At 43.8% G+C, this 13,402-nt stretch overlaps 1 protein-coding gene across 3 annotated transcripts in view; it reads right to left on the bottom strand.

The window, feature by feature from the left end:
* Nucleotides 1-13,402, bottom strand: part of LOC147032477 (regulator of G protein signaling 7-like) — a 323,631-nt gene that overhangs the window by 142,281 nt on the left and 167,948 nt on the right. For all 3 annotated transcript variants that reach the window (XM_085870131.1, XM_085870132.1, XM_085870133.1), the window contains exons 4-5: nucleotides 4,726-4,829; nucleotides 1,600-1,651 (exon numbers count right to left, since the gene is read on the bottom strand). In XM_085870131.1, coding sequence (XP_085726257.1) covers nucleotides 1,600-1,651; nucleotides 4,726-4,829 — 156 coding nt within the window. The remainder of the gene's footprint in view (nucleotides 1-1,599; nucleotides 1,652-4,725; nucleotides 4,830-13,402) is intronic.

Raw genomic sequence — 13,402 nt, 5'->3', positions numbered from 1 at the left:
GGAGTCGGGGCACAGCAGCGCGGACACTTTGCGGCTTGCCCGCCAACGTGTCACGAGGACGCTGGTAAGACCTCCCTGGTCTCGCGGACCTGGCCGCTCCTCCAGGCCCCGCGCACATTTGGCCTACGGGCCTGTCTGCCTCCTTGTCTGTTGGGGTGGCTTCTTTCTTTTGCTTTTGTGTAAATGTGTGTTGGCGCCGTCTTTCAAGTAGAACTGTGTAAGTGTTGCCGTGTGTACGCGTGTAGTCGGTTTTAACCCTTCCTTTGCTTTCTATGTGCATTTTGTTTCTGTATGGCTGTATATACGTGCTTTCCGTGTGCCGCGGAATAAAATGCTTGCTTGTTGAACTGTGCCCGTTTCGCTTCGTCTTTTCTCCATGTGAATCTCCATCTTGCATCACGTAAGGGGTTCGTAGTGGGTGCAACATCCCGGTAATTAATCGGAACCGTCAAGGCCGACGATAACACCGCTCGGTTATCACTGTAGCACGGAACGGACCGCTTAAGCGGTTCGAGTCCAGAGTCGGCCTGTGCCGTGGTACGATCGCCCGGTCGACCACTCGCGCAGGTACTTAGGTCGATCAAATTTGGTGAGCAACCCTATCCTGCGCGGGTGGGCAATTGGCACAATCGTGGTGAGGTTAAACCCCCACCCGTGACTAGCTCCGGCGTTGTTCCGAGAGGGTCACGACTGAATTGTCCGTCCGGTGGGCGACGTGCCGCGATTCGAGTTATGTGGCCGTTCGCACGCTGGCGGGCGCGAATTCGCAACAATATCAAACAACCATATTAATTGTGAAGTGTACTGCATTGTGCATATTCGACGGCAAGTTGTCAATTACAGTTTGGCAAATTTCAACAATATTGTGCCAACTTGAGGAACCCCTAAACATCCTCCAATCTGCTTCATATTTGGTGTGTATGTTTCTACTGTCAAATGGAACAAAGGCACACCCAAGGAGCATGAATATTCATTCTTTTATTTTTTTTAGCCCCTATTATGAAGTACTCTAATATATATATATATATATATATATATATATATATATATATATATATATATATATATATATATATATACATATATACATGTGTATACATATATGTAAATCCAATCACCCAAAAGGAGCAATTTGCAGCAGCCATGTGGATTTGCAAAACCAACAACGTCCTTGGGCCTGATACAGTCATGATCATGATAACATAAGTGGAAAAACAAGTACAAAGCAAAAGCCTATGTTTGAGCTGGGAAGAATGCGAATGACAGGGAAACAGAAAAAAAATGCTTTTTATTAACAAGCGGAGCTGGGAACAAAGAGATTGAGACAAAGAAGGAGGCAGAAACAAGGGAATCCTATCCGATGTTGAACATTTCCTCTGTCCTTATCAAAGCAAAGAAACGGACAGAGAGACAGAGAGACAGAGAGACAGAGAGACAGAGAGACAGACAGACAGACAGACAGACAGACAGACAGAGAGAGAGAGAGAGAGAGAGAGAGAGAGAGAAAGAGAGAGAGAGAGAGAGAGAGAGAGAGAGAGAGAGAGAGAGAGAGAGAGAGAGAGAGAGACGGAGATGGAGACGGAGAGAGAGTTTTCTTACCGTAGTCCGTGTTTTCAGGCTCCCAGCAATTTGAAGGCCAAAAGTATGGAGTCTTAAAGATCCCAGCAAATGGAAATGGGTCAAAAAAGGTGCAAGTGGCAAAACAAAGGGCAAAGATGGGTAAAACAGAAGTAAATTCACAGGACCTTTTAAAAAAAATGGAAACAGCTTGGTAATCAACATTCACTTTTATAATTCTCATCATTCCTCCCCCTCCACTTCTCCCACCCCACCTCTCATACCTCCCTCACTGTTCAGAAAACAAAATAATCTGTAATGTTGATTTGGGAATTGATGATGTCATCGGTGAAATGGTTTGGCAGCCATATTGTTTTTAACATAAAAACTTTCAAAAATCTTCTTCTCCAAAGCTATGCACGAGGAACAAAAAGTTATCCATCTATGATGTCATAGGTCACATCGTTTGGCTGCCAGATTTGATTTCCCCTAAATTCTTTAAAAATCATCTTCTCCAGAACAGCTGTACAGGTAGAGGTGAGACTTCACACACGTTCCCCAAACCTTGAGAATACCAGGTTGTTCACGAACAATTAATAGGTCACACAGTCTGGCAGCCATTGGATTGAATGAAAAACTTTAAAGTTATTTCTCTTGAACCGCTTCATCAGTTGATGTGAAACGTCACAATTATGATCTTGTTGTCATGTGGAATATATGTTTTAAATTTCAACGTGATCGGACGCATGGTCTGGCAGCCAGGATTATTTAATATTTTGAACCTGGGTTCAGGGATTTAAATCAAACTTGGTAAAGGTATGTATAATGACGTAATAATGTGGAGGAAGGCATATTTGGCAACGTCACCATATCGAAGTGTGCCCTTCCAGTTATTTATAATATCCTTGTATTGAGAAATTTATATTTTCAATAAACTTACTACATTGCTCTGCTGCAACTTTTCTGAAAGGGGAACCCAAACAATTTTTTTTTCTTCTGAAAACCAATGAAATAATTAATCACGGTCTAATTTCAAGGTAAAATATATATATATATATATATATATATATATATATATATATATATATATATATATATATATATATTTTTTTTTTTTTTTTTTTTGCCAATCACAAAGTGCCGAAAAAAAGCCCTACAGTGTCGATTTTTGATTTTGCCAGTGACGTCACACTCTGAACACACCTTGATCCAAATGGAGACTTTACATGGAGAAAAAATGTATTTTAAGCTCGGATTCCGATACTGATTCCACCGTCATTAGCAACTCTGAAGGTTCTTACGATGTTGAAAGTGATCAGTGGGATTTTGAAGAAACTATTGGAGACAAAATTAGTGATTGAAACGCCTTCGGGGGAATTATGGAGCCATATCGTTGCGAGCCTTGTGCGAGTGATTCAGACAAAGATAGGGACAATGGAAGTGTTAGTGAAGCAACACCAGTCACATGTTCACCAAAAATTGGTAGGTTTCGTTTTTCTGTTCAATTGACGGCTTATGAGGGATCAATTGAGAAATCAGTTATACTACTTCAGCAGAAACACAGCACGGACACAGCATGACATGGACACGGAAATGGAATGGAAGTGGCACGACACGGCACGGACACCGAAGACAAAATGGGCGCCAAATGCTTTGTCCCACCACCGCAAGCTAACCAGGTATCTTGTTTGTTACAAGATCATCCCGTTTCATACTTTCCAGGACGACATTTGTGTCTGTAGTCTTGCCGTGTCTGTGTAGTGTCCGTGCCGTGTAGTGCCCCAGTGGAGGGAGGAATGGTGCTGGGGGGGGGGGGGGAGGGGAGAAGGATGTATGGTGGTGGTAGGTATTGTTAGGGTGATGATTGATAGGGAATAGTGGGGAGATGATGGAGGGAGGGAGCGTGCATGGGGTGGTGCTGCGTGTTGTTAGGGTGATGGTTGATGGGGGATTGTGGGGATGTGGTGGAGGCGGGGGTGGGGTGGTAGTGGGTATTATGGGAGTGTTGGTTTATGGGGATTGTGGAGGGGGCATGGGGCGGAGGGAGGGGACCCTGAAATTTTAGTGTCCGAGGTCAAATCCATTCGGAGGGGTAGATGATACATACATGGTGGTTCATGTGATTTGTAGACATTTGTGTTGATAATAGATAATTATTTTCAGTTGCTCTTGTGGTATCTGGTGAGCAATGACAACAGGTGTTTTATTCACCACTCAATCGTCCATGTACATGTGCCGGTAGCTGGGTAGAGATGGTGTGAGTTTAGAGCGACGGCTGTTTCTTCCCCTTTATCATGGGGATGGCATCTTCTCTCAACTGCAGCAGATATTCACAAGGTCTATAGCCATGTCTGCTGTTTTATAACAGTGCTCTGAAAATGTTGCAAGCACAAAAGCGAACATTTTCTACGCCCGATCCACTCATGGGTATTTCGGATAAACCTCGTCCAATTTCTGGCAAAGTTAGTCTTTCGGCCATTGGTGTAGCCGTAGCATGAAACCATATCGGTGTGTATTACTTCAAGCACCAAGGACGCATCGACTCATGATATTTGTGGAAAATCTAAAATTATTCGCCGTTTGAGTTAAATCGTACTGCGATATAACCCGTAGAAGTGTAGACAATGCGGATATGGCGGTCGACTTCCTCGTACAACATCAAGGCGAAGTATGAAGAAGTAGATTTCGACTTTTAATCGTAAAATTACCTACTTTAGAAATCGCAAATCAGGAAAAAACACATATCATATCTATTTTGTAGGGTATCAAGGGATAGATTAGCGTCAAGGTGGTCTTAGTGTTTGGGTTCCTGTTTAAATACATCTCCCTGTTTCTAGTGTCATTGTACCATTTCCGAGCTCACGGCAGCAGATGTGCACTTGCATGCCTTCCCATCAAATCAGCTTCATGCATTACCAACATCATTATCTGTTTGACACATTTCCCATTCTTTATTTCAGGATTTTTTTTCCATTTGATATACAATGTCGCATTTTAACTTCATTTCGGATAAAACTCGTTACACATGTTCTCTCAAAACCATCTCAAGCTGGAAAAACAAATCAGGATTCTCGACCCCTGCTAAGATTACAAATCTGCTCCAGCTCTTTCCTTGTACGAGTTACATGCAATAAAAAGCAACGGTCCAAGCCACTGCCAAAGCCTCACCTGGAAGCGATAAAATGTACCATCATCTTTCAGGGTGAGAACATGATCTGAGATGGGGAAGAAGTATCCATGGGCAGCTATGAGGGTTCCCAGGTGTAAAGATTCTGGCAAGAGTCAAGGAGGTACAAAAGAAATGCAACATTATTTTATTTAATATGAAGACAAAAACCCATGCAAGTCCTTCACTTTTGCTGTGCTTTTTACGTTAATGAACGAACAAGTACATAGGTGGTGCTAAAGTCAGCATCGACAGAAATACCATCAGGTGAGAGTCACATTTTAGGATTAAACAAAACACTGATGTTCACTTAAATAAACCCATGAATGATGAATCATGCAATGAGAGAAAGGGGCCAAGGTGACCAAGACAGAACAAAGCCAAAGGCAAGAACAGTGGCACTTCCTCGCCATTTGAGCTCTCCTCACCACCACCACACACCACCCTTCCCCACCTTACAAATGATTCACAAGCAAAGACTGGTTGCTTTCATCCATTTCATTGATATACTTCATGTCTAGGTCCCAACGGAGGAGACGTGTTTGTAGTGGGATCACCAGCGGATGGGCAACGCCTGATGAGGAAGACCTCTGCACTGCAAACTTCCTCCAACTTCCCAGTCTTCAGACTACGGCCGAATCTGCTAAATTATTCTCGACTCTCTGGGAGCATCTGGTCTGAGTGGCTGCTGGCTTCTTTGGGGCTGTGGACTTCCTGCGAGGATGCCTGCCTGGAGCTACTGAAGATGATAATGATGACGATGACGACTTAACGTCCAAAAACGCATATGCCAGATACAAAATATCTCCAGCGATCTCTGTACTTGGCTAACACTACTGCTTCTTCAATGTTTATGCTATCACATTCTTTCAGCTCTTGATCCATAGTCCTCAAAATAATTGTTGGTCGCCCCCTGTTGCTGTCCAAAAGATGGCTGCCATGGGAAAAAACTTTTTCCTTTTCTTATATTATGACCTTTTCTATTCATCTCCACTCTGTTTTATTTCCTCTATAATGTCTTTCTGACCAGTTATTTTCTTAGCTTCCTCGTTCAAAATTTAATTTTAATTTAGCCAAAACACGATCAGAATCTTCCGTAGACAATTCTGCCGAAAAACTCCCGAGTTGATTTTTCATCATTTTAGTCATCTTCCAATTTTCTGCACTGCACAAAAGCACAGACTTAATGGTTGAAATAAGCAGCTTTAATTGTGTCTCCATTTTTGATCTTAGATAAGTTCTACACTGCATTGACTTTGAAAAAGATATTGCTTAGCTTTTTTATTATCACGTTTTTTACATCTCTCTCTCTCTGTTCCTGACTTTTGGTCTCCAAAAGCGACCAAAATATACAAACTCCTTCACATCGTACATTTCTTCACCATGCATTTCAAGCTTCTCATCTTCCCTTCGTGTGCAGCCTTTTTTGACTGCCGGATGCATCATTGCTTAGGGGCGCGGCTATGCCGCTGATGCATTGCCCCTGTTACTAGTACACTGGTGCTCATTTCGCCAACCTCGGGAGGACGACAAGCTGAGTCAACCCCCTGGTGTTAATTCAGCGGCCAACGGGGCTCAAAACTCAGGACCCTAGGATCCCAAAAGCCACCACCCTAACCGCTAAGCCAACGCCAGGCCAAGTTTCTCATTTGATGCCTTGTAATTGAGTTTCAACAGTTTATCGATGTTAACTTTCAAACCAATTGTTTGTGCTTGTTTCCCAACTCGTTTTGTTATTTTCCTTCAATATCTTCAAATGCTTCAGATGTGAGTGCCAAATTGTCTGCATAATCTAGTTTTTTTTTTTCTTCCAAAAATGATTCAAAACATTTGGCACCCGTTTCTCTCCCTTGTGAGGACTTTCGTATGACCTACCCAATTACAGCTAGAGCGAAGTCGATGGCGCACCATTGCAAATCCCCATGCTTCCCACCTAAAGCAAAGATGAAAGAGCAAAAAGTTCCACCAGGAATGACCCAATATCAAATTTTGTGTTAAACAAAAGAATTTCCATTTCGACCCTTGTGAACCAAAGTCCCCACCCTCCTCAGGCATGAACCAGGGTAAAATCCAAAAACTCGTTACATATTTTCATGCATCCTCTAATGGTGATTAAAAAATGTTCAGAAATGTGACTGTAATTGTACTTTTTGGTACTTGACCTTTTGATTCCACCCGAGCAGGGTATGGCCAAAAACTGACACTGCTCTTGCAACTTCGTGCCACGTGGTGATCATAACTACCAAGTTTGGTGAATTCTTGCACAATAATTTAGGAGATAGCATGACGTGATGGACGACAGACAGACAGACAGAGCAGGTTACAACCACCCTCCGCTATCCCCCCCCTCCTCCCACCCCACCCAACCCGAGATTTTTTTTTCAAAAGGTGTGTGGATAATTAGGAACAGGGCTGCATATTATAAACACCACTGCTTTCCTCCAGTTATAATTTCAAACCATGGCGATACCATTCCTTCAAGTATCACATGCACTCAAACCCACCATCTAGAAGTTTAATCGTAGATATGACTTTCTCGGGGATACCATATTTTAAAATAATTTCCCCAGACAATTTGTATGAATGTGGAATGAATAACTAGTCTTGCTGGTGAAGGCAAGTGTCAATCTGCATCAGTGGACAGGTAGACCAATGGATGAAATCAACGAGATATTGATTGAGGTATGCTAACCACTGTGGGAAGCAATAAGAGGCTGAGGTTTCAGGCATTAACCCTTCATCGGAGCAAAAAAGGTTAAGTAATCAACTATTTTGCTCTGCCAAAAGGTTAATGCCTGAAACGTCAACTTCTTCATGTTTCCCATGGTGCTCATCACAACTCAATCAACATCCTGTTGATTTCATCTTGTTGCGGTTCTGTGAAGCCGACACTGCCCCAAGACTAAGGCACACAACATAGAGCGGTCCTCAGACAGTCATTTCATTAGTATCCATTTTGGATAACCCTTCCCTCACGTCTAGTGGGTATATGGGACAAAATGTGTTGCAAAGGCTATTAGGTAGGTCTTGTATCCCATTCTTTATTCTTTTATCCATTTTATTTTACTTTACTTTACTTCGTCCACAAGACCTCTCCTTCATGCAAGCAGCTCATTTGTATATGCGCGCCATTTCCAATTCAAACCTTGCGCCATTCCTCAACGACACATCAACTTAGACTTCGCTGTACTCGGACCCCAACGCTGCAACATTCCTGCAACCACCACAATGCCTTCCAAAAATTCCCCACGACATCAAACCACAACTGCCTCCATCCAAAATTCACCTACATTCACCGCTACAAACGCCACAACCATGATGTCTCAACCACCACACCAAAGCTCACGACTACACTCACCACTGCCAATGATGACCGCCGTCACCTTTCGGGACCCATGGGAGTGAGGAAATGCACTCATGGATGGGGCGTGCGATCAGGTGCCCCGCTCCATGTTGAATCTCGGAGCTCCATCGCATGGCCTGGTTCGTGGGTGAATGAGGGCATTTCCAGTGCTGAATCCTCATCTGGGCGGGCCAAGGTTGGGGTGAGCATCTGCATGCCAATAGCGGCACGAGGATACACCTAGAGCCCGCCTGTTCCATCTCCAGGGCTCCACCTTCGCAGGAGGATTATAAATGTACCAAGTTCCACATGCTCACTCTCTTCATCTGGGTCCCACCTTCGTCTCGTCTGGCTCAGTTTGTAGGGTGGGGGGGGGGGGTAGCTTGGTTGAGCTCATCGAGACCATGCGTCGGACAAAGTGCAGTTCCACACAAATTAATAATTATACAAACAGATTTCTCCACACTCATGTTGTCTATTCTCCTTACATGTTCTATGCTTCATTTCCGACGCCACCCCCCCCGCCCACTTTTACACCTTCCTCTCCACCTCATCGCACCTCCTCACTCACGCACCACAGACACTCCATTTTCTTCTCTACTCCCCTCCTAAGTGATGTATCGTAAAATACTCCAAGAATGAGGAATCCAATATTCCTCACCCCAAACTCCTTCTTCGCCATCGCACCCTCTCGTGTCCAGTCTGTGCATAACACCACACTAAGCGACTGGGTTGTGTTGGTCCGTCGACCACGCCAGTTACAAAATAGGTTGTTCACATCTCGTACTTTCTCTCATCTTTCTTTGCTTTCTCCTTTCCTCGGGTGTGTGTCTGATGGCGCCTGTCATGTTAGCAAAATTAAGATTTTAGAAGTTTAGTATCGGTTCAGCTCTGCCCCGTGTCTTCTCTTTTGTATATAACTATTTTCTTTTGCCGAACCCCACAAATCCTTGCTTTCCCTGTTGTACATATTGCTCGTAATCAAACCGTTTATTATTGTTCACATGCCTTTCCTCTCCCTCGCTTTATAAATAAATTGCTTACGGTGTATATGTACCCAGCTCGTTCTGTTTTTTCCTCCATTGATCCATCAAGATCCGCACGTAGTTCGCCAGGAAATTCTACCCCACTAATGAGATCTTATTAGGTGGTGCGTACTTGGCAGCTCTGCTGGGCTGCACTTCAAACGGTAAGTGAATGTGAGTACGCATCGAGGGCACGATACCCTCCTTGGTATGGCCATCAACAGATAAGGTATCACACCGGGAGTAGTGTAACTCTGCCAGGATTGGCAGTACCAATCGGCGTTCGTGGTTGCTTAGCAACCTGTCGGCGTGCGGAGTTATATTATCTGTGACTGCCGGCCTCGGGACCGCGCGCGTTTGGGAGGGACTCGACTGCTTCCCCGAGTGACAAGCCTTGAATCACAGATCTGCAACAATATATTATCTATATATTTAAGTAGTCAGATTTTCTCCATCTCTCAAACTCTTCGCTGGGATGTGAACACTGTGTTACGGCTAGAGCGAGGCGAGGCTAGGTTTTTACGGCAGTGTATTATTCATAACTCAATAAAAATTATGTTATGTTGTTCAACTACTGCCAGGGAAGCGTCTGTTTTAATGCTAGTTCCTATGAATGCTACAGATGGCTTCCTCAAAATCAACAAACATTATATATCGTAGTTTCTGAAATTAAATCTTCTGTTCCACCATTGTTTGTAAAACGAAAAAATAAATCTGGTCATTACAAGATCCCCTTTTATGTAAAACATCTTGTTCTCTTCTCAGAATATTATCAATGATGTTTTGATTCCATCTAAATAAATTCAGCAAAGACCTTGGATACTATTCAATAGCAAAATAATGCCTCAATAGTTGTTATAATGTGACATCTTTCTTCTTTGGAATCTTAGAAATCAAATACAGGTATTCAGCCAACCCTCTGGAACCTTTTTCCTATTCCCATATTTTCTTGAACAGCTTTTCTAAAAGAGTGGTGGACCTTACAGGTTTACTCATTAATTCATTGCATTATTGTTGTTCTTTCATAGCCACAATTATTTCCATCTTCTCGTCGAGTTGGCCGCAGAAAGTTTGGCCCAAGACCTGACGTTCAACTAAGGAGGTCAGAGCAAGAATTTGTAATTTGTTCATGGTGCCGACGATAGTTCGCTTACTTCTCACGAAGGACACGATAGGATCTTTAATTTAATTTTTCACTGTATAATTTGTTGCCTCTGTGTTTACTGTGTTCCTAGTTTGGTTTGGTTTCAAAATTCGTGATGTTTGATGAGTTTTAATCGGTATTGTCACGTCGAATTTCCCTGAGGCCTACCCGTCTTCCCGTCTGTGTGCACGATTGTGTTTACTTGTATTTTCTCCTTATTACCATAATTTTTATTTTCACCACTTTTCCCTCCACCCTCCTTCTCGCCCTCCCAACTATACTCTCTGTTTCATGTCTTAAAATATAAAAAAAATACAATAAAATAAAATAAAACCTTTTCCCTCCTCACTTATAGCCCACGTCACCACGTGACTTGCTGTACCGACTGTTCTTCTTCTTCCTTCTGTTTCCTCTTCCTTGCCAATCCCACTGATTGTGAAGGTTTTCACCACACACCTTCATGATCTTTTCTTCAAACTTTTCCTTAACTCTCCCCCCCCCTCTTCCCTAATCTTCAAAAATGGTCTCTTACAATGAATACTTCAACTTCCCCTCTTCGCCCGGTTCTTATTTTTCTTCAAAATCTTGTGTTCAATTCGACCTTTCTTTCATCCCGTGTATAAAAATTCCATCTGTTACAACGCTTCCTTTCTCCACTCTGTTAATCCTTCTGCACTCCATCCATCCTCCGATGAATGTAAATGAATCTCTGACCAACACATTTTTAAAATCTCATTTTGCAATACTTGTTCGTCTTCCATTATCGATGGTTCTTTTTTTTCGAACTTCAGTGCAAATTCATCAGTCCTTAAATCTACCTCCTCCTAACTCCTTCCTTGTTATACCCTCTCCTTACTCCTCCAATCTTGACCCCCATCCAAGCATCTCTCCACTGTCCTCTGTCTTACTAACAGTTCCCCATCTGATACCCCAACCTGTATGGTTTTCAAATGTCTGACTCTCTCATTCAGCACACTGTTCAATATCTCTATCACACTCTCTTTCTTCTCATCACATTTCCTCCTCTTCTCACCCCCTCAAATCTTGTTCCCGCCCCACCCACTCCTACCTCCACCATACCACTACCTCATCTCATCCTCCCCCTCTCCTCACCCTCCCTTCTCCCTCCTCCTCCATGACCATGCCTGCTCTCATTATGCCTGCCTGTAAACCAGACATAATGTACTTCAAGCTCTCAAAGCTTCCCTCTCACTTCAGCTCCCTCCTCCCTCTTCAAAGCAAACTTCACTCTCTTACCCCTCTCCCCCCCATGCTTCCTCCTCACCCTTCCCAAAAGCTCCCCCCACACCTTTCTCCCTCAATTCTCTCCTCTCCCCTTCAAATCTTCATTCTCACCCTTCTCCTCTTAAAATCTCCCCCTTACCCATTCCCTTCAAATCTCCCTCCCCACTCCCCCTTCGCAAAGCTGCCTTCCCCTCTTCCCACCCCTCAATTCTCATCACACCTCCCCCTCTTCCCACACCCTCAATTTCTGTTCCTTCCGCCAACCCGCTCCCATCTCCACAATACCTCAACCCAGTCTCAACCCCAATCCATCTCATTGGGGTCAAGATAGGAGCGTCCTCGTCGCAGCCCTGGGAGTATCAACAAGATACTGCTAATCCTATCACTACCACAAGCAACAGCTGCAAGCTACACTACAAGCTACAAGCCACAAGTTGCTGAACAATAAACATCATGCCCAGAGATAGACGCAGAGGTCGATGTCAAAAACGAGGGACCTTTTTAGGACCGGCATTGACAGTCATATCTGTGAACATCGAAGGGTTTTCATCTGCTAAACAAAACATCTTAGCCAAGTTGTGCAGCAAGTAGCAGTGCGATGTTCTCTGCTTGCAAGAGACGCACAGAGGGAGTGAAAACAACCGCCCCACCATACCTGGTATGGCCCTGGCCATCGAGCGACCCCACCGACAGTATGGCAGTGCTGTATTTGTGAAAGCAGGCTAAGTTATAAAAGCAACATCTATGTCAGAAGACCATGACATCGAAGTCTTATCAGCTGAGTTAAGCAGTGTAGTAGTAACATCTGTCTACAAACCACCACCTGTAGACTTTATGTTCCCTCAACCAGCCTCCCAAGTACACAGCAAACCACAGATCATTATTGGTGATTTCAATAGCCACAGCACCCAGTGGGAGTACTCTGAAATGAACAAGGATGGAGAAGCAGTAGAGGACTGGATGGATACCAACCAACTCAGTCTTATCCATGACCCTAAGCTACCACACTCGCTCCACAGTGCTCGCTGGAAACGTGGCTACAACCCAGATCTTGCCATGGCTACAAGCAACATCGCCAGACTGTGTAAGAAGATTGTGCTCGACCCCATTTCATCAAGTCAACACCGTCCCATTGGGATCCAAGTCAATGCAGCTGTAGTCCCAACCACCGCCCCCTTTAAAAGGCGCTTTAACTACAAGAAAGCAGACTGGAAAAAGTTTACCAACGAGCTGGATGAGAAGATCAAATATATAAGACCAATACGCAAGAACTACGAACTGTTTGCTAATCTGGTCCTGAAAACTGCCCGGAAACATATCCCACAAGGCTGTAGAGTTGAATATATACCTGGACTTTCAATGGAATGTGCAGGACTCTATGATTACTATATCAGCATGTTTGAAGTGGACTCTTTCTCCGAAGACACAACAGCTCAAGGTGAGAAGGTGATGGAAAGCATTGCCCAAGAGCGACGTAAGACCTGGAATGCTCTTATTGAGTCTACCGACATGTCAAAGAACAGCAAGAAAGCATGGTCACTAATTCACAAGCTACGTGGCGATCCTAAAGCAGTTTCTCAGCACCCAAAAACCACTGCAAATCAAGTGGCCAACCAATTGCTCAAGAATGGAAAGAGAGAGAAGATCAAGCTAAACCGTAAGAAATACAGTGAAGACCCTGGTTTCACAAGACCACTTACTATGGGAGAGCTGGAAGCAGGAATCTCTCCCCTCAAACCGGGAAAGGCAACAGGGCTGGATAAGATTGAAACTGAGCAGATTAAGCACTTTGGTCATGAGGCAAAGAAGTGGCTTCTACAGCTCTTTAATGAATGCTTAGTAACACACAAGCTCCCTAAGATCTGGAAGAAAGCTCACATTATAGCACCGCTGAAACCTGGGAAAGACCCATCCGCTCCTAA

The sequence above is a fragment of the Eptatretus burgeri genome, chromosome 2, assembly GCF_056783735.1.
Source record: "Eptatretus burgeri isolate ZD-2024b chromosome 2, Ebu_testis_v1, whole genome shotgun sequence".
In the NCBI taxonomy this organism is placed as follows: Eukaryota; Metazoa; Chordata; class Myxini; order Myxiniformes; family Myxinidae; genus Eptatretus; species Eptatretus burgeri.
This window is presented reverse-complemented; position numbering and strand designations above follow the sequence as displayed.